At 39.6% G+C, this 22,664-nt stretch overlaps 2 protein-coding genes across 12 annotated transcripts in view; one reads left to right on the forward strand and one right to left on the reverse strand.

Moving 5' to 3' along the window:
• Positions 1–22,664, forward strand: part of gphnb (gephyrin b) — a 122,134-nt gene that overhangs the window by 7,056 nt on the left and 92,414 nt on the right. For 5 of the 11 annotated variants that reach the window (XR_013199860.1, XM_077219501.1, XM_077219502.1 and 2 more), the window contains exon 1: positions 20,114–20,245. The exons of the other annotated variants lie outside the window; for them this stretch is intronic. Coding sequence is in view for 4 of the 5 variants with exons in the window: in XM_077219501.1 (XP_077075616.1) it covers positions 20,158–20,245 (88 nt within the window). In the remaining variant the exon portion in view is untranslated. Of the gene's footprint in view, positions 1–20,113; positions 20,246–22,664 lie in introns of those variants that run through there. 11 annotated transcript variants of the gene reach the window in all.
• The window catches only part of atp6v1d (ATPase H+ transporting V1 subunit D), a 159,591-nt gene continuing 159,292 nt past the window's right edge, over positions 22,366–22,664 (reverse strand). The window contains exon 10 of the transcript XR_013199867.1: positions 22,366–22,376. The gene's annotated coding sequence lies outside the window, so the exon portion shown is untranslated. The remainder of the gene's footprint in view (positions 22,377–22,664) is intronic.

Here is a 22,664-nt window from a genome sequence, read left to right on the forward strand (position 1 = left end):
ACCATGTACTCTAAATACTCTGACATACTGATCTTTCAAATGGATTTGGGATCAAGCTCATCTCTTCACACACAGGAAATTAATGTGTTTGAAAGGGGGAAAAAACCTTTCTTTCTCTTTCTATTTTAAATGGAAAATGGAGCTTTCTGCAATCTTAAAGTCAACATGAAATCAAAATTGACCCTAATTATTCTAAATGAATAGTTGCAGTGCATGTTATTCAAAAAAAAAAAAATGTCTCTGTAATCTTTCATCAGAATGTAATAATTCCACTGCGAACACGTTCTGATATGTAGCACCCATCAATTGCTAATGGATTAAACCAAGTCTTAATCCGTTTTTCCATTGTTTCACTCAGAAGTGTCACATTATGAAAGTAAAATGTGTTGTGAATGTTTCATGTTGGCAGTGAGGTTTTCTCTGCTGTGGACTCATTAGAGCCGGTGTAACACACGTGATCGACGGTAAAAAGGAACAGCTGTCAAAGAACATGAGCGTGTGTGTGTTAAGATTAATAGATTGTGACGTAACATGTCATGATACTTTGTAAGAGAGCTGCTTTCGTGTGTGTTTTAAGTTTTATAGGCCTGTAAAAAGACACGTCAGTCACACTCATAAATGTCAGAATGCCATTGCATCAGATCCATTTTTGAAAACAAATTATGAAAAGATTATCTGTTTGAAATGCTAAAAATTCAAAAGTGATGTCCAGCCTAGGAAATTGACACCTTCACCCTTCATTTAAATATTATGAAAAATTGGTTAAAGATTTTGTAAGCGTAGTTGTGCAATTGTTTTGTTTGTGATTACGCAATGAAATTGTGCTGACATCATTTTTGGCCAGACTGTCAGACAAAAAAAATATGAACACGCAAAACAAGAGAGAACCAACAAAATATTAATAACTGATTATGCTATACTCAGTGTATGCTTTTTCCTGTGAGCTTTTAGTTTGTCTATGCATTTTTAAAATAAAACCAGTCACACTTTAGATTAGGGTCCAGTTCTCACTATTAACTACGACTTTTGCCTCAATAAACTCCTAATTACTGCTTAATAGTTCATTTGAATAGTTAATAGTTAGTAAGGTATTGGGCAGGATTAAGGGATGTGGAATATGGTCATGCAGAATAAGGCATTAGTATGTGCTTTATAAGTAGCCTACTAATAAACAGCCAATATCCTAGTAATATACATGCTGTTAATCGTGAGAACTGGAACCTAAACTAAAATGCTACCATAAAACCTGTAGCTGTAGTTTGCTTTTTTGCCAAATTATTTTGTCAGATAAATACGGTTACCAAGTTTAGGCCTTCATTAGACGGCGTTTTTAGCAACGAAAGCGAAGTGGATACATTTGAAAACACTGTTTATGTGTTGTAGTGTGGACTGTGAAAACGGAGGTATTTGAAAACGATGACCCATAAATATTCATGTTTATACCAGTATTATGCCTGTTGTGTGCACATTTGCTAAAATATGTTACTCTGTGACACTCTTCATATCACAGTCCTGCAAAGATGACAGAAAATGTACTCACATTTGCTGTCCTGCGGAAATACATGGGAACAGTCGCGAGATATTTTGCTAAATAAAATGATCCTGCCAGTAGAATTGCGTGATAACTTGATTATGTCTTGTGTGTATCATCTCAGTCAGCTTTATGAGGCTTGTACGGTGAATTGAGCGTTTTCCGACGTTTCAGTGTGGATGAGAAACTTTTGAAAAACACTTGAAAGAGCTCGCGTGGACGTAGAGCGTTTTGAAATGAAAACTTTTACAAATCTATCCGGATTAATGTCGACGTAGCCTTAGTGTTTTGTTCAAAAATGTACTTGTAAGGTCATAAAAACAAAAACACCTTCAGGACATCACTTTTGGCCACTACTGTAGAACAAAAATCACCAGTTAATGCAACATTGAGACTTTAAAAAAACGAAAAGAAGAGTATTAAAAGTTAGCGAAGAGAAAGATCCTGACGCTTTTGAGCATGTGTGTGTGTGTGTGTGTGTTGTGATGAGTCACCGCGTGCTTCACTGCTGTCCATTGAGCGTTTCTCTTTAATTAAGGAAGTGGGGATTAATAAACTCGTCGGTGACCTGCCCACTCACAAACTCTCTTTCTCCCACTTCATGGGTTTCATCATATCACGATTTGTGAAGTTGTGGGAGAAACAGCATCAGTGACACTTTACAATAAGATCTCATTTGTAAACATGAACTAACAATGAGCAAAACAAATCCATCCAGCATTTATTAACCTTTGTTAATGTTAGTTAATAAAAATGTTTATGTTCATGTTAGGTCACAGTGCATTAACTAATGTTAACAGATACAATTTTTTATCTTAATAATGTATTTGTAAATGTTGAGATTGATGTTAACTAAGATTAATAAATGCTGTAGAAGTATTGTTCATTGTTCATGTTAACTAATCCAGTTAACTAATAATAGCAAATTCATTTTATTTCATTTTAATTTTAGTTTATGCTCTAGTAATTTTGTTATGGGCTTCTGTCACTTTCATTATCATTTAGATCTTTCTATATAACTTAAATATAGATTATATATATATATGTATATACTTATATATAGATTTACTCTATATATAAGAGTAATATATTAGAGTAATATTCATGCGTTCATGACATCAAGGCTAGATTATTGTAATGCTCTACTGGGTGGTTGCCCTGCACGCTTAATAAACAAACTACAGCTAGTTCAAAACGCAGCCGCTAGAGTTCTTACCAGAACCAGGAAGTACGACCATATTAGCCCGGTTCTGTCAACACTGCATTGGCTCCCTATTAAACATCATATAAATTTTAAAATATTGCTGATTACTTACAAAGCACTAAATGGTTTAGCTCCCTAGTACTTAAGCGAGCTCTTAACGCATTACAGTCCTTCACGTCTATTGCGATCTCAAAATTCTGGCCAGTTGATAATACCTAGAATATATAAATCGACTGCTGGCGGTAGATCCTTTTCCTATTTAGCACCAAAACTTTGGAACAATCTTCCTAACATTGGCCGGGAAGCAGACACACTCTGTCAGTTCAAATCTAGACTAAAAACACATTTCTGTGACCTAGCATACACATAACACATTATAGATTGCTATAATTCAATGTTAGGCTGCATAGTTTAGATCAGCCGGAACCGGGAACACTTCCCATAAATCCTGATGTACTTTGTACATCATAAGAAGGATGGCGTCTACCCTAATATTAGTCTCTTTGTTTATCTCGAGGTTTACCGCAGTCCGCCGGATCCAGGCCGTATCCGGATCTGATGAAGGACCTGCGCCTGGACACGACGACAACGCAGTCCTGAAGTGTCACTAGTCTCTCACTTGTGAAGGCCTCCTTCCCTTTACCTCTGTACAGATAAAACGTTGTCTGGATAATTCTGATTCACGTGGCAATGCGGAAGCGATAAAAACGGTGTCTTGTTAGCGGCCCCTAAGTTAATAACTAATGATCTCTGTGACGGAAGTGAATCAATCAAAACTAACTTTTGCTGGACAATAACTTTATTCTAGAGCTGCTGTAGAGCCAAAACAATCTCTGTTACTTTAATTTCATATTATCACTGTAAAGCTGCTTTGAAACAGTCCATATTGTTAAAAGCACTATATAAATGAAGGTGACTTGACTTGAATCTATATCATTGATTGTTATTTTAGTTTTAGTAATTTAATGTCTTCTACTTATTTTATTTGAATTCATTTATTAATTTCATTGATGTTTTTTAAATGTAAGTTTTTCAAGTGTAAGTTTTTATCCAATATTTATGTTTTATTTCATTTTTTTTTATATTTCAAATAATGAAAACAATTTTAATTGTTTTAGTTAACGCACTAATAACCACTGCTTTATATTCGTGTTTAATTTCTCAATTTGAACCGGAGTCAGAATTGTAATAGCAGCATTCAAGAATTACAAGAAGTACAATTAAAATGAATTGAAATACAAAGAAAATCATAAAATTGTAATCTTTACCTAGAAAAAAAGAGAAGGATGGATGGATGGATGGATCAATAGACAGACATTAAGAGCAGAATGAATGTGTTGTGTTACATTTCTTTGAATTGCATTTCAGAAAATCGCAAAACCGTCAATAATGCGTCCAGCTCAAATACCCCCCCCCCCCCCCCTCCCAAAAAAAAAGGATTGAAACAGTTTTGATAAAGAAAATGAAACCAGTTTTTATTTTCTGCATGACAATCCTGCGCACACTTATCTCAGCAAGCGTTCAGCTTCCGTAGACGTGTTTTATCCTTGTTGACTGACGTAGGAAAAGAGTAAATTAGGTTTTGGAGGCTTCAATCCTCTTCCCTGCCTAAATTTAACCTTCTTTCTCTGATGGCTTGTCGGTTCCTCTCTAACACCCACTCCAGTGCGCCGGATTCTTCTCTGCTCGTGTAAAAGCGAGTGCTTATACTTGCCGGCTTTAAATAATGGAGGAAGGTGCTTTTGTGGGGCACATGTGTGTAATGGCAGGGGTGAAAAATTCAGCCTGGTCTACTCTCTGTCCTGTTCACTTGCACCAGTATGAGAGAAGACACTCAGATCATGCAGATGCTAATGTGAGTCTCTGGCACCAGGTGTGTGGCCCTCGGGGGCCGACCTGAGGTCAGGGCTTTCAGGACAGAGAGCAGTGAAGCTGAACTCAGAGCTTGTCTTCTCTTTAGCTGACACAAAGGGTTTGGTTTTGCCTTTATGAGTTATAGTGTGTAATATTGGGAAATCCTGTTTAGATGTTCAAATGTGCTGGAGGGCCGGGATTTAAAGGGACAGTTCACCTAAAAATGTTGCTCCAAACCTGACTGTCTTTCTTTAGTATTTCAGCAATAGTTAGTAGTTATTAAATCTTATTCGTACTTTTGCATGCTCAAACTTGTCATAACCTTATCAGTCATGTGACATGCAAAACCCAATAGCGTTTATGCTGTTGGTGTCACATGATACATTTTGATACAATATACAGTACAACAAAAAATTGATTTATATTATATTACATTGTGAAATATTTTTGCAATTTAAAATTGCAGTTTCCTATGTGAATATATTGTAAAATGTAATTTATTCCTGCGATCAAATCAGATTTTTCAGCATCATTACTCCAGTCTTCAGTGTCACATGATCCTTCAGAAATCATTCTAATATGATGATTTGATGATCAAGAATCATTTCTGATGATCAATGTTGAAAACAGTTGTGCTGCTTCATATTTCTGAGGAAACCGTGATTCTTCGATGAATAGAAAGTTCAAAAGAACAGCATTTATTTGATATACAAATCTTATATGCTTCTTATTTTTTGTGGAAACTGTGATAATAAAAATCAAAATTCTTTGATGAACAGAGAGACCAAAAAACAGCATTTATTTGAAATAATTGTGTAACATAATAAGTGTATTTACTGTCAGTTGTGATCAATTTAATGCATCCTTGCTGAATATAAGTATACATTTCTTTGAGATAAAAAGAGAAGAAAACCTTACTGATCCCAAAGATTTGAACATGTTTTGTGTAAGTGGCATTTATCATGTGACCAAACCTAAGAAAACAGTAACGGCAAAGCACAAATGTGAACATCCGTTGACCAATGAGAATTTAGGAGAGTAAGAAATAGTAGTGAGGATACTTGCCTAAGCAAACAGCACCAAATATTGTAAATGTCACAGCAAAGCAAAGCATGAAAATACAGAGAAGATCTTAGAAAAGGCAGATCTTAAAAGGAAGCCGGATGAAAAGAGAGCGAGAGGATGAAACGGGAAGCAGAGGATCTGCAGTGTTGTAGTCGTAACACTGAAGCTGTGCAGTAATTGCTGATGTGGTCCAGAGAATTGAATGCGATGAAGGCAGATGCTAACAGACAGATTCATTACAGCTGTGCCCAGAGCAGAGAGACAGGCAGAGAGAGAGAGACAGACAGACAGACAGAGAGAGAGGCAGAGAGACAGGAAGAGAGACAGACACACAGAGAGACAGACAGAGAGACAGGCAGACAGAGAGACAAGCAGAGAGACAGACACACAGAGAAACAGGCAGAGACAGACAGAGAGACAAGCAGACAGAGAGACAAGCAGAGAGACAAGCAGTGAGACAGACAGAGAGACAGGCAGACAGAGAGACAAGCAGAGAGACAGACAGGCATACAGAGAAACAGGCAGCGAGACAGACACACAGAGAGACAGACAGAGAGACAAGCAGTGAGACAAGCAGTGAGACAGACAGAGAGACAGGCAGACAGAGAGACAGACAGACAGAGAGACAAGCAGAGAGACCGGTAGAGAGACAGACAGACAGACAGACAGACAGAGAGACAAGCAGAGAGACAGACAGACAGAGAGAGAGAAACAGACAGAGAGACAGACACAGAGAGACAGGTAGAGAGACAGGCAGACAGACAGACAGACAGAGAGACAAGCAGAGAGACAGACAGACAGAGAGAGAGAAACAGACAGAGAGACAGACACAGAGAGACAGGTAGAGAGACAGGCAGACAGACAGACAGACAGACAGGCAGACAGACAGAGAGACAAGCAGAGAGACAGACATAGAGACAAGCAGACAGAGAGGCAAGCAGAGAAACAGGCAGAGAGACAGACGCACAGAGAGACAGACAGAGAGACAGGCAGACAGAGAGACAGGCAGACAGAGAGACAGGCAGACAGAGAGACAAGCAGAGAGACAGACAGAGAGACAGTCAGACAGGGAGACAAGCAGAGAGACAGACAGAGAGACAGTCAGACAGAGAGACAAGCAGAGAGACAGGTAGAGAGACAGACAGACAGACAGACAGACAGACAGATAGACAAGCAGAGAGACAGACAGACAGAGAGAGAGAAACAGGCAGAGAGACAGACACAGAGAGACAGACAGAGAGACAAGCAGAGAAACAGACAGACAGACAGACAGACAGACAGAGAAACAGGCAGAGAGACAGGCAGACAGAGACAAGCAGAGAGACAGGTAGAGAGACAGACAGGCAGACAGACAGACAGACAGACAGACAGACAGACAGACAAGCAGAGAGACAGACAAACAAACAGAGAAACAGGCAGAGAGACAGGCAGACAGAGAGACAAGCAGAGAGACAGGCAGACAGACAGACAGAGAGACAGACAGAGAGACAAGCAGAGAGACAGACAGAGAGAGAGACGGACAGACAGACAGACAGACAGAGAGAGAGACAAGCAGAGAGACAGGCAGAGAGACAGAGAGAGAAAGAGACAAGCAGAGAGACAGACAGAAAGAGAGAGATGGGTGAGTCTTGGGAAATCAGAGGGAGAGAGAGGGAGAGAGAGGGAGAGAGAAGGTTAAGGGGAGTCTCTCTGTCAGGGGAAATAAGTGCACTGCAGAGTCAGGAAACTCCAGCCATGAGCAGCGTGTTTGAGATCGCAGCAGTGCTGCAGTCCTGGGAGCAGAGGGTCTTCCCTTACTGCAGTGCATACTAACAACAACCACACACGACTCCAACACCACTGCATACTAACAACAACAACACACGACTCCAACACCACGGCATACTAACAACAACAACAACACACGACTCCAACACAGCCCACCGCTGCAAACTAACAACAACCACACACACGACTCCAACACCACTGCATACTAACAACAACAACACACGACTCCAACACAGCCCACCGCTGCATACTAACAACAACCACACATACAACTCCAACACCACTGCATACTAACAACAACCACACACGACTCCAACACAGCCCACCGCTGCATACTAACAACAACCACACACACGACTCCAACACCACTGCATACTAACAACAACAACACACGACTCCAACACAGCCCACCGCTGCATACTAACAACAACCACACACACGACTCCAACACCACTGCATACTAACAACAACAACACACGACTCCAACACAGCCCACCGCTGCATACTAACAACAACCACACACACGACTCCAACACCACTGCATACTAACAACAACAACACACGACTCCAACACAGCCCACCGCTGCATACTAACAACAAACACACACACGACTCCAACACCACTGCATACTAACAACAACAACACACACGACTCCAACACCCCTGCATACTAACAACAACAACAACACACGACTCCAACACAGCCCACCGGTGCATACTAACAACAACCACACACACGACTCCAACACCACTGCATACTAACAACAACAACACACGACTCCAACACAGCCCACCGCTGCATACTAATAACAACCACACACACGACTCCAACACCACTGCATACTAACAACAACAACACACACGACTCCAACACCACTGCATACTAACAACAACAACAACACACGACTCCAACACAGCCCACCGCTGCATACTAACAACAACCACACACACGACTCCAACACCAATGCATACTAACAACAACAACACACATGACTCCAACACCACTGCATACTAACAACAACAACACACACCTCCAACACAGCCCACCGCTGCATTCTAACAACAACCACACACACGACTCCAACACCACTGCATACTAACAATAACAAGACACGACTCCAACACAGCCCACCGATGCATACTAACAACAACCACAAATGACTCCAACCCCGCTGCATACTAACAACAACCACAAATGACTCCAACCCCGCTGCATACTAACAACAACGACACACGACTCCAACACCACTGCATAATAACAACAACCACACACACGACTCCAACACAACCCACCGCTGCATTCTAACAATAACCACACACACGACTCCAACACAGCCCACCTCTGCGGGTCTTCCGTTACTGCAGTGCATACTAACAACAACCACACACATGACTCCAACACCACTGCATTCTAACAACAACAACACACGACTCCAACACAGCCCACCGCTGCATACTAACAACAGCCACACACAAAACTCCAACACCACTGCATACTAACAACAACCACACACAAAACTCCAACACCGCTGCATACTAACGACAACCACACACGACTCCAACACAGCCCACCGCTGCATACTAACAACAACCACACATACAACTCCAACACCACTGCATACTAACAACAACCACACACGACTCCAACACAGCCCACCGCTGCATACTAACAACAACCACACACACGACTCCAACACCACTGCATACTAACAACAACAACACACGACTCCAACACAGCCCACCGCTGCATACTAACAACAACCACACACACGACTCCAACACCACTGCATACTAACAACAACAACACACGACTCCAACACAGCCCACCGCTGCATACTAACAACAACCACACACACGACTCCAACACCACTGCATACTAACAACAACAACACACGACTCCAACACAGCCCACCGCTGCATACTAACAACAAACACACACACGACTCCAACACCACTGCATACTAACAACAACAACACACACGACTCCAACACTCCTGCATACTAACAACAACAACAACACACGACTCCAACACAGCCCACCGCTGCATACTAACAACAACCACACACACGACTCCAACACCACTGCATACTAACAACAACAACACACGACTCCAACACAGCCCACCGCTGCATACTAATAACAACCACACACACGACTCCAACACCACTGCATACTAACAACAACAACACACACGACTCCAACACCACTGCATACTAACAACAACAACAACACACGACTCCAACACAGCCCACCGCTGCATACTAACAACAACCACACACACGACTCCAACACCAATGCATACTAACAACAACAACACACACGACTCCAACACCACTGCATACTAATAACAACAACACACACCTCCAACACAGCCCACCGCTGCATTCTAACAACAACCACACACACGACTCCAACACCACTGCATACTAACAATAACAAGACACGACTCCAACACAGCCCACCGATGCATACTAACAACAACCACAAATGACTCCAACCCCGCTGCATACTAACAACAACCACAAATGACTCCAACCCCGCTGCATACTAACAACAACGACACACGACTCCAACACCACTGCATAATAACAACAACCACACACACGACTCCAACACAACCCACCGCTGCATTCTAACAATAACCACACACACGACTCCAACACAGCCCACCTCTGCGGGTCTTCCGTTACTGCAGTGCATACTAACAACAACCACACACATGACTCCAACACCACTGCATTCTAACAACAACAACACACGACTCCAACACAGCCCACCGCTGCATACTAACAACAGCCACACACAAAACTCCAACACCACTGCATACTAACAACAACCACACACAAAACTCCAACACCGCTGCATACTAACGACAACCACACACACGACTCCAACACAGCCCATCGCTGCATACTAACAACAACCACACACATGACTCCAACACCACTGCATTCTAACAACAACAACACACGACTCCAACACAGCCCACCGCTGCATACTAACAACAGCCACACACAAAACTCCAACACCACTGCATACTTACAACAACCACACACAAAACTCCAACACCGCTGCATACTAACGACAACCACACACACGACTCCAACACAGCCCATCGCTGCATACTAACAACAACCACACACACGACTCGAACACAGCCCACCACTGCATATTAACAACAACCACACACACGACTCGAACACAGCCCACCACTGCATACTAACAAAAACCACAAACACGACTGCAACACAGCCCACCGCTGCATACTAACCACACACACGACTCCAACACAGCCCATCGCAGCATACTAACAACAACCACACACACGACTGCAACACAGCCCACCGCTGCATACTAACAACAACTACACACGACTGCAACATAGCCCACCGCTGCATACTAACAACAACCACACACACGACAGCAACAGCCCACCGCTGCATACTAACAACAACCACACACACGACTGCAACACAGCCCACCGCTGCATACTAACAACAACCACACACACACAACTCCAACACAGCCCACCGCTGCATACTAACGACAACCACACACACGACTGCAACACAGCCCACCGCTGCATACTAAAAACAACCACACACACACAACTCCAACACAGCCCACCGCTGCATACTAACGACAACCACACACACGACTCCAACACAGCCCACAGCTGCATACTAACAACAACCACACACGACTCCAACACCACTGCATACTAACAACAACCACACACGACTGCAACACAGCCCACCGCTGCATACCAACAACAACCACACACACGACTCCAACACAGCCCACCGCTGCATACTAACAACAACCACACACACGACTCCAACACCGCTGCATACTAACAACAACAACAACACACACGACTGCAACACCACTGCATACTAACAACAACCACACACGACTGCAACACCACTGCATACTAACAACAACCACATACGACTGCAACACCACTGCATACTAACAACAACCACACACGACTGCAACACAGCCCACCGCTGCATACTAACAACAACCACACACGACTGCAACACAGCCCACTGCTGCATACTAACAACAACCACACACGCGACTGCAACACAGCCCACCGCTGCATACTAACAACAACCACACATGACTGCAATACTACACATCATCTGCAATAACAACACAAACAGAAAGCAATGTGGGATCAAGTATAGTGTTGCTTATTACTGCTATCACGTGCACCATTCTAAACAACAACATCATTCTATACTTAAAAAAACAATCACATCCAATACTGCTCAAAAGTGACACTAATGACATTTATAATGTTTTTTAAGATTTGTATTTCAAATAAATGCTGAAGAATGCTGAAAGAATCACAGTTTCCTCAGAAATATGAAGCCGCACAACTGTTTTCAACTTTGATAATAATCAGAAATGTTTCTTGAGTAACATCAGAATGTTAGAATGATTTCTGAAGGATCATGTGACACTGAAGACTGGAGTAATGATGCTGAAAATTCAGCTTTGATCACAGGAATAAATTACATTTTAACATATATTCACGTAGAAAACATATATTTTAAACTGTAATAATATTTGACAATATTACTGTTTTTACTGTATTTTTGGTCAATTAAATGCAGGCTTAGTGAGCAGAAAAGATTTTGTGGAAAAACATTTAAAAAATCTCCTCCCCCCAAATGTTTGAATGGCCATGTTAGCATCACTGCACTAAACAATAGCACTAGACAAGGATTGTAGTATTTTAGTTTTTATCTGATTATACCCTGAAGGAGTAAGGACAAGCATTCTCCAAATGCTAAATCAGGTCTCGAGCTTTCATAATCCAAAATAACTAAAAAGTATCATAAATATGCACCATATGACTTTGGCACAATATTTCAAGCCTACTGAAATCTTTGAAGTTCGATGATCACAGTTCCTTTTATTTCATTTTCACAGAAGAAAGAACGTCATAGGGTTTGGAATGATATTAGGGTGAGTAAATGATGACAGAATGCTTATTTTGGGGTTATTCTGTGCTGTGAAAGAGACATTGAGCGTGGTTCAGGTATGACTGTCACTTCGGAATGAGCATTTGTGTTGATGGTAAGGGCTCCACATGTTTATTTGATCTCTGCCCACTTAAAGCATGTTTCTCATCCTTCATAACTCTACATCACTTCAGAACAGTGCCTTTAAGACTGACCTTTGACCCTGACCCAAAGTACATCACCCCAACAGCAGGAGATATCTTGTACTATATTGTACCTAAAGCACTACTTATAGCATTTGCAGTGGCTTCCTCCTTCAGCGTCTCTCTCATTGAAATATGATGAAATTCATAAGGATATGTGATGGAAAACTGCCCTGAAGAGGGCCGTTGGGTAGATTTTAATTTTCAAACGCCTGCGTGGGTGTAAACACTTAGGCTGGCAATGTGTGTCTATGTAATGTGGTTTAAATACGCAAGAGGCAGGCAACATTATTACTTGTGCTAAAAGTTAGTGTTGGTGATATGAGTAAACCCCTAATGTCATTAGTGCTGCAGACCACCTATATCAGTGTTGGGGTAACGCATTACAAGTAACGTTCATTATGTAATCAGATTACTTTTAAATTACAGATTACAAAATATCTGAGTTCCTTTTACAAATAAATAATGCAAGTTACTTTCTTTTCCCATTTATTGACTGACAGCTCCTGTCCCCATGTTGAGAGGAATCGTGTAAGTGCAGAGGCTTTGTGTGGAAACATGATGGTTATTGTAGTTCTAGACTAAATGTGAGCATTTACTGATCTCACATGCACAAATAAAGATTCAGTATCCCTCAAAATGAAAAGAAAAAAAAAACAGTAAAATACAAATTCAGAACATTACGCAAACCTGCAATAATGCTATATAACACAAAAATACTTTATGTATTTAATCACACTTTATTAACCAATGTCTTTGAAGTCCCTCCAGCGGGAGTTATTCTCTATATCAGTGTCAGTGTTTCTGAACTCCTGAAACGCCTCCATTGTAGTCTTGAGTTTCTTCCGGGAACAAACACGTCACAATATTCCTCATTTAAATAATTCATACGCAGAATAAAGGGGCGGGGCCTGGTTGAGTTAGTAGTGTGTTGAAACTGGCTGTTATGGTAAGGGGCGGGACATTTCCCAAACACACTAGAAGCTCTTGACCAATAACAACACACTGATCCAGCCGACCAATCAGAGCACATTGAGCTTTTCAGAAGGAGGAGCTTCATAGAACTAAACAGGGATGTGTTTCCCGTACAACGGTGTAACTCGCTGCTTAACTACCATAGTACAATGCATCGTTGATGAAATCAACTAGATAGTCACGATTGTCGCAAATTTATCGTTCAATCACGTTGGTTAATGATATCATTAACTTGGTGGAGTTATAACTTCTTTTAATGAATCTGTTTGAGATCGAATTAATTGCTATGTTTTGCTATAAATTAGAGACACGGCATCTGAGGACTATTTCTCATTTTTCTCAGTTATTTTGCTTTATTTCTTTACGTTCACACATGCGCACTCTTCAAAAACAACGCTTTTAATCTCTTTACAAACTAAAAGATGTAAATTGCATTTGTATGTATTCTAAATAAAAGATGCAGATAGTACTGAATGTCAGCTTGCTTATTTTGCTCAAGATAAGGATTTATTGAGTCCACATGTCATGCAAACTAGAAACTCTGCTTCTAACCACAGGTTGAGAGCTATAGTTTCAACAACTCAACTTTGTGATGCTGTTTGAGAATGTTCGTTGGAACTACAGTTTCGGGAAACACAGACTCGTTGAACTGCTGATAACGACAAAACTTGTGACCATAGTTGGATAACGATGCTTTCGGGAAACAGAGCGTTACTGACAGACTGGGAAAAGAGGAGCTGCAACAATGTGAAACATGGGGAAATTATGTGTTTTTGAACATTCAAGCATAAAAACTTATTCTAGTAGAGCCTAAAAACAAAATCAAGACTTTGTAAAAGGGCACAATAGGCCCTTGATGTGGCATATTACATTTTTAAAGTACAAATATTCCATCTAGTCTCAATTAATATGGGGTCATAAAAGCTGCATGCACAGTTATCTATCAATTTTTATATTGTCACACCAAAGGACATTACCATAAAACATCCGATTTACACTATATGACATACAGTGTTTTTACACTGCAAAACACTAAACAAAAAACATGCAGCCCATGTAGCATTAATCAAAGATATTTGTTGACAAAAGATTTGAATGGTGTGTTTATTCCTCAGTAGTTTATGCATGTAAGCACAGCACATGCTGCTTATGATTGTGTGTTTAGAAAGAGTGTTTTTGGGTGTGTGTTTGATAGCTGCTGCGATCCCTCTGCGGACCCCATCGCTGCTGCTCTCAAAATGAACAAGGTTGCTAAGATACGCTGGGCTTATATTAGATTATCTTATCTGCTGTTACTATATTTTCCCCAGCACCGTGAAACCTTTATTAATTTGGAAATTTACCCAGCTGCGGAATTAAGAAGCTGCTATGTGTACAACAACGCGCTCTCTCTCTCTCTCTCTCTCTCTCTCTCTCTCTCTCTCTCTCTCTCTCACTCTCTCTCTCTCTCTCTCTCTCTCTCTCACTCTCTCTCTCTCTCTCTCTCTCTCTCTCTCTCTCTCACTCTCTCTCTCTCTCTCTCTCTCTCACTCTCTCTCTCGCTCTCTCTCTCTCTCTCTCTCTCTCTCTCTCTCTCTCTCTCTCTCTCTCTCTCTCTCTCTCTCTCTCTCTCTCACTGCTGGACTGCTGGGAGCTTCATCCAGAACTCCCTCAGGTTTAATGTCGGCCCCTCCTTTGTACAAAGGCTGGGTTGATAAACAGCAGTAAGCCGCTGTAATCTACATCCCAGGGGCCTCTGGATCATTTGATACCCCACTAACCAATAAGACATGCATGCAAACAAAGCAGTGATGTCATCTCCTGCAGAAGCCATTGGTGGAGAGCTGAGGCCATAAGTCTTGTGTTAATTACATTGAGCTGCCGTCCGTGCCATCGCTGTCTGACAGGGTGCTATGGGCCACTTCTTTTCCTTTTATTGTGAACGAGGGGAACAAAACCTTGGAAAATGGTCCCGAAATTCCCTCGTAATTAATGCACAGGTGGCCATGTTAATGTATTTTATCTGAAAATATGATAATGACACAGCTCCTACATCCGTGATCTGAAATATTATTCAGATTACTCTTTTTAAAGTAATTTTAGGGGCGGGAATCTTTTAGTACCTTGGACAAAACCTTGGAAAATGGTCCCAAAGGTATAAACATTTCCCTCATAATTAATGCACAGGTGGGCATGTTAATGTATTGTATCTGAAAATATGATAATGACACAGCTCCTACATCCGTGATCTGAATTATTATTCCGATTACTGTTTTAAAGTAAATATAACAAATGTAATAGTTAATGTAATACCACAGTAAATGTATTACGTTTTTTATAGTGTTTTTTAGTGGACATTTTAGGGGTGGGAATCTTTCGGTATGATTCGATTCAAATAGATTTTTGAGGTCATGATTCAATTAAATTAGTTAATATAGATTTTATAATTTTTTTATTAATCAATAAAAAACAATTGATTCAAATGTTAGTGGCATTATAACAAAGTGGAAGTAATTGGGAACAACAGCAACTCAGCCACCAAGTTGTAGGCCACGTAAAATCACAGAGCGGGGTCAGCACATGCTGAGGCTCACAGTGCGCAGAAGTCACCAACTTTCTGTCAATAGATACAGACCTACAAACTTCATGTGGCCTTCAGATTAGCTCAAGAACAGTGCTAGAGAGCTTCATGGAATGGGAATGGGTGGGGGTGGTGATGGCGCAATGGATAAGACAAAATGCCTTTGGTGTGAGAGAACTGGGTTCGAATCCACTGTGAGACACCAATGTGTCCCTGAGCAAGACACTTAACCCCTAGTTGCTCCAGAGGCGTGCGACCTCTGAAATATATACCAATTGTAAGTCGCTTTGGATAAAAGCGTCAGCTAAATGAATAAATGTAAATGTAATGTAAAATGTTTCCATGCCCGAGCATGTGCATCCAAGCCTTATATCACAAAGTGCAATCCAAAGCGTTGTATGCAGTTGGTGTAAAGCGTGTTCTCTCGAGTGACGAATCACGCTTCTCTGTCTAGCCATCTGATGGACGAGTCTGGGTTTGGCGGTTGCCTTGAGAATGGTACTTGCCTAACTGCATTGTGCCAAGTGTAAAGTTTGGTGGAGGGGGGATTATGGTGTGGGGTTGTTTTTCAGGGGTTGGGCTTGGCCTCTTAATTCCAGTGAAAGGAACTCTTAATGCTTCAGCATACCAAGACATTTTGGACAATTACATGCTCACAAATTTGTGGCAACAGTTTGGGGATGGACCCTTCCTGCTCCAACATGACTGCGCACCAGTGCACAAAGCAAGGTCCATAAACACATGGATGAGCGAGTTTGGTGTGGCGGAACTTGACTGGCCTGTATGAGTCCTGACCTCGACCTGATAGAGCACCTTTGGGATAAATTAGAGCGGAGCCTGCGAGCCAGGCCTTCTCGTCCAACATCAGTGCCTGACCTCACAAATGCGCTTCTAGAAGAATGGTCAAAAATTCCCATAAGCACACTCTTAAACCTTGTGGAAAGCCTTCACAGAAGAGTTAAAGCTGTTATAGCTGCAAAGAGTGGGGCAACTCCATATTAAACCCTACGGATTAAGATTGGGATTTCATTAAAGTTCATGTGCATGTAAAAGCAGACGTCCCAAAACTTTTGGCAATATAGTGTGTGTGTGTGTGTGTGTGTGTGTGTGTGTGTATTTTTTATACATCTTTATTATTAATTTGTTTAATTAATTTAGTTATTTCTACTTGAAGATAAACTAAACAAAAATGAGAAATGTTTCCTTTGCAACTAGCTGAAATAAAATAAGTTTTGTTTTTTATATTTTATTTTATTTCAGTTAATAGCTTTACTTAACCCAAAATAACACAGATGCATGCATAAAAATGCCTATAGTGTAATCATAGTGAAGAAATAGTATGCGTAGTCGAGCCAATAATATGGTAACATTTTCTGTCTTCATGACGCTGGTATAAAATATCACTATTATGGATTTTTCATGCAGTGTATTTGGGCAAGAACAAAAGGCTGTAAGAACCTCATTTGGGATTCTGTCACCTTGTAACTGCAGTCAGAGAGAAAGTCATTGTTCGTCCATTTCCTCGTTGTTTCCTGTTCTCCCACAGGATTATTTGTCATTGGGCTCTTTTGAATAATATGCTTTCTTGCTCTTGGTTCAGCATTGATTAATTAATCCATTCCTAATTATCTCATTGAGAGTTTCGATCGGCTCATTTCCTGTTGGCTTTGGTTTTGTTTGCTGATCATGTTCACCTCACCTGCATCACATCGGAACGCTGCGACTCCTGAAGGAAACATGAGAACTAACGAGACGTGACCTTGTGAAAAATTAGCATAATGCAATTAACAGCAGTCTGACATAATACATCCAAACAAACATTTGCTTACTTCTGACATAACAAACTGATTCAAGGTTTGTCTATGCAAAACTTGCTGTCATGATGTGGGAGTTACTGATGGTTTTAGCTTGTTGTTCTAGGTGTTTATTGTCATATGAGTTAATATGAGCAATAGTAGAAATTAAGGCTGAATATCAATTGTACATAAAATATGAACATTACATTTTTCTTAAATACTAGATTGTCTTACTTTACAATGAAATATTACAATAGTAATATTTCTTATTTTGTTCTTATTTAATTTTTTTTTTTACATAGTAATAATAGTCATTTTAATTATTATTATCATTATTTGCATAACAATAAAAATCATTATTGTTATTATTATTATTGGTATAATGACCGGAGTAATAGTAATAATTATTTTTCTTATTGTAATTATTATTATTGTTATTATTATAAAGTCTTAATATTATTATTGCTATAATAACAAAATAACAAAAAAATATTATGATTATGATTATAATTATAATTGGTATAATGATAGTAATAATAATAATAATAATACTGATTATTTTTCTTATTGTAATTATTATTTTTATTGGTATAATAATATTAAACATTATTAATTTTATTATTAGTAGTATTATAAATATTGGTATAATAACTAATATTTTTTGTATTATTGTTTGTGGTGGTGGTATTATAATAATTATTATTATTATTAGTCATTTATTTTAGTCATACTGATATATAATCACAAAAGTTTGGTGCAGTTGTGCAGAAATTTTTACCAATATTTTTTTAAAATCACAATTAGATTTTTTCCCTCAAAATCGAGCAGCCCTAGAAATAACGATGCTTGACTTAGCAGACAACATTAATGACAATTGTGTTATTCAAAACAGATCCAAATTTCTTCAGCTTGCATGTTCTCCTGCTAGAGGCAATACAGTAAATATTTTTTGGAGTAGCATACTAGCATACTACTAATGCTATTGATGCATTATATAGTGTGTGTAATGTGTGAAATTTCACTTTTCAGGCTCCAGTCGTGGTACCAGTATGCATGTGATGTGTTAAGTGTACTTACTATGAAGTATTGCACTGTGCCCTCATTCAGACTGATAACAGCCGCTCTCCCCGATCAGGCCGGATGAGGGTCAGGTCAAAGGTCAGGTGCTCCATCTCGTCCCTATTGCAGTACAGATGGAGAAGCAGCAGGAATGTGTTTGGCATCGGGCCGCTGGACCTGTTCCCTGTCCTGGAGCCATACTTCACGGTCTTAACTAAACCCAGATCAGCATGCTCTGATTACTAATTTGACATTTAGCTGATGCTTTTTGTTCAAAGAAACTTATACCCTGTCCCAACCTTTGTCTGTTCACACTGAAAGTAGAAAAGCTGTGCTATTGCTAGAGATGCTTCAGACTGTTTTTGTACTACCGTTTAAAATGTAGGGTTTTTGAAAGAAGTCTCTTCTTGTGATCACAAAGGATGCGTTTATTTGATCAAAAATACAGTAAAAATCATGAAGTATTATTACTATTTAATAGAACTGTATTCTATATAAATATATAGTCCATGTAATTTATTCCTGTGATCAAAGCTGTATTTTCAGCATCATTACTCCAGTCTTCAGTGTCACATGATCCTTCAGAAATCACTCTAATATGCTGATTTGATGCTCAAGAAACATTTCTGATTATTATCAATGTTGAAAACAGTTGTGCTGCTTTATATTTTTGAGGAAACCGTGATACAATCAAAAGTTCAAAAGAACAGCATTTATTTGAAATAAATCTTAAAAAGCATTATAAATGTCATTAGTCTCAAAAAAGATCTTACTGACCCCAAACTTTTGAATGATACCACTAGTTATGATTATTATTGCAACACTCAAAATACACAGTAAACATGGAGAAAGTAATAGGCTACCTGCTAATACTGAATAAAAATGCTTTTGGGTTTCACTAGCAGACATAAATGGACTGCAGCATATTTCCGGATGTCCTGCAGTTTTGAAATATTTCCGGTTGAAACAGGAAGTTGGGATGCTGTTTTCAGTTGATGAATGAACAGAACATTGTTTCGCGCCTCCCATCCAATAAATCGAAATAAGCTTTGTGCCTCGTTACACTTGATAGCCAACAAAGTCTCAGATTTGAAATTATGTCCATAAATTAGTATTTAATAGGAAATTCAAACAATAGCCTAAATACTGTTTTGGCGCTCTTTAAAATGACGTTAAAGCTCGCTGTTTGCCGCCTCAGATCCAGAGAATCAGCGAAAAGGATCGTCTCTTCAGCTATAGTTCGAACATCAGAAGGTATGCTAAAAGATACAGTACAACTTACAGAAATCCATATCGTGTCTCATGTAATCGCTTAATCAGTGTCTCAACGCGGAAAGACGTCAATAAAACAGCTTGATGTTACGTTACGCCACACTTACCTCAGAAAAGCCATTCATTTCATTTCATGACAACATTTAACGAATTGGAGTATAAACATAATTATTTAATTATAAAGGTAGCCTAATATTATAACTTTATTAGCCTATTATAAAAATCTTCCTTGTGTGTAATTTGTGTTGTATACAAATCAGTTTATTTTAATCACGAATTTAACACAGTGACAGCTCTCCTTATATTGAAAAAACAACTATGCCCAAATGTATTTAAAATACATTTATTTCATACTAAGTATTGTACAAATCGATTAATATATTTACTGACATATAAATATTATAATTAAACTCTATTTGGAGTATTTCTTTATTGCACAATGCTCACTTCTTAATATTAAGCCTAAAATGTGGTTTGATAGCATTAGGATAGTATGATCTCTGTATAGTATCAGTCTTTAAATGCAAGATATTTAAAGTGTAGTAAGTTACATAAACTATACTTCCGATAGTTCACTTTAGAACAATCAAATGTACTTCAGTATATCTTTAGTTGGACCTCAGCACTATTTCAGGATAACTAAAGTACATTAAGTACAAAATTAGTTGTTTCAATTTAGCAGACTTTATATAAATTTAGTATACCAAAAAAGTACCATTGCAGGGTATTTATATTAAGCACATAGGTTTTTGTAGCATACTTAGCATAAAATAAATGTAGTTCAAATACATTTTGCTATATTTATTTTTCACTAGCGCTACAGGTTAGTTTTCCGAGTTTTGACGTCACGCCTGCAGCACTCTCGTTTGTTTTGTACGCTAAACAGTTTTGGTGCTGTTTTGGGAGTCCAAAATGGGCTCAAAGCTACTACCAGACATGTCAATTTTTACTTCCTGAAGACTTTAAATATCTCAGCTATTGTGTAGGATAGAACTGGTTTAGAAACCATGACTGTGTAAACCAGAGAAAAGAGTCAATCAGCTATCCATCAGCTTTCCTATACGGTGGAACGGCCAACAAAAGCAGAAGCATCTCCCTCTTCTTCTGTATCTTGTCTTTCTTTATCTCGCACTGGCTGCATTAACATTGCTTTGAAGGAGCCTGATTCCAGTGCAGATCATCATCTTCCTCAGCGTCTTTATCTGTCTCTCCTGATCTCGTGTTTGAACTCGTCTCTTTAGCTCAGCGCGTCGCTGTATCATGATGAAGAGTGCACGATACTCTTTGCTCCAGGTGGATTCTTTAAACCCAACATGGAACCAAACTTGACTTCATCATTCTTTCTTCATTCATTCACATTACCGCTCTTATTGTGAAGGATTCAGAGCGTGTTGTTAGTGCCGAAGATAAACATCATGTTGACCATATGTCTCATTCAGAGTCTGTGGGCTGATTGAACGAAACTGATCACATGTGTTTGAGCTGTTTCACAAAAACCAAAATACCTTTTCCCTTTATATGTTCCTGTTCTCTTGATCTTTTCTTTCATCACGTTACCTCTCGAGAGACTGGCCTGATTCTCAGAGCTCTCTCACCTTATAACACGCTTTTCATTTTGCTAGTGTCATATTGACAGTGAACACAATGATGGCTCATGAATGCTTACTGGCATTGGATACATGCGTTGCATGTGCGTCTACATGAATTTTATTTCATTCTATTTAATTTATTTATTTTGTATCCTCCATAGTAAATAAAATAAATCTCTGTAAGAATTCCCTGTAAACTGGGAACTTCCGAACATTCTGATGAAACATAAGACTGTAAATCGACTTATCATTCATGTGGGGAAGAATGATACTCAGAAAGAGCAGTCAGAAATCTTCAAGAGGGATCTCAATTAACTTTTTGAAACAATTAGAAGACAAAGTTCAGATGTTCATCAGTGGACCACTTCCAGCGAGAGGAACAAATCGGTTTTCACGGTTGCTTGGGCTTAATACATGGCTGCAAAAAAAACTGCAATATAAAACGAGTAAACTTCATTGATGACTTCAATCTTTTCTGGAGTCAGAGACAACTGTTCAAACAGGATGGCCTCCACCTAAACAAACTTGGTGCAAGAGTGCTAAAAGACAACATTAACTTCTCCCTCCATCACCCTTCAGCAGTGTGTGCCAATCCACTCAACCTGAATGCCACACACACACACCTGGACAAGAGTATAAATGAACACAGGACTTCACTTCACACATTACATTATGTGGTTGACACATTACACAAGGACAAAGATAACACCATGCAGCCTAAACAACCTCTGCTCACGGACACAATCTCAGCTGAGCCCTGCCCACAGAGCTCACCACAGACAGACAGTGACGGATTAGAACTGCACGAAGGT

This window comes from Siphateles boraxobius, unplaced genomic scaffold (genome assembly GCF_051911475.1).
Source record: "Siphateles boraxobius isolate OS27281-9 unplaced genomic scaffold, OSU_SipBor_1 8, whole genome shotgun sequence".
In the NCBI taxonomy this organism is placed as follows: Eukaryota; Metazoa; Chordata; class Actinopteri; order Cypriniformes; family Leuciscidae; genus Siphateles; species Siphateles boraxobius.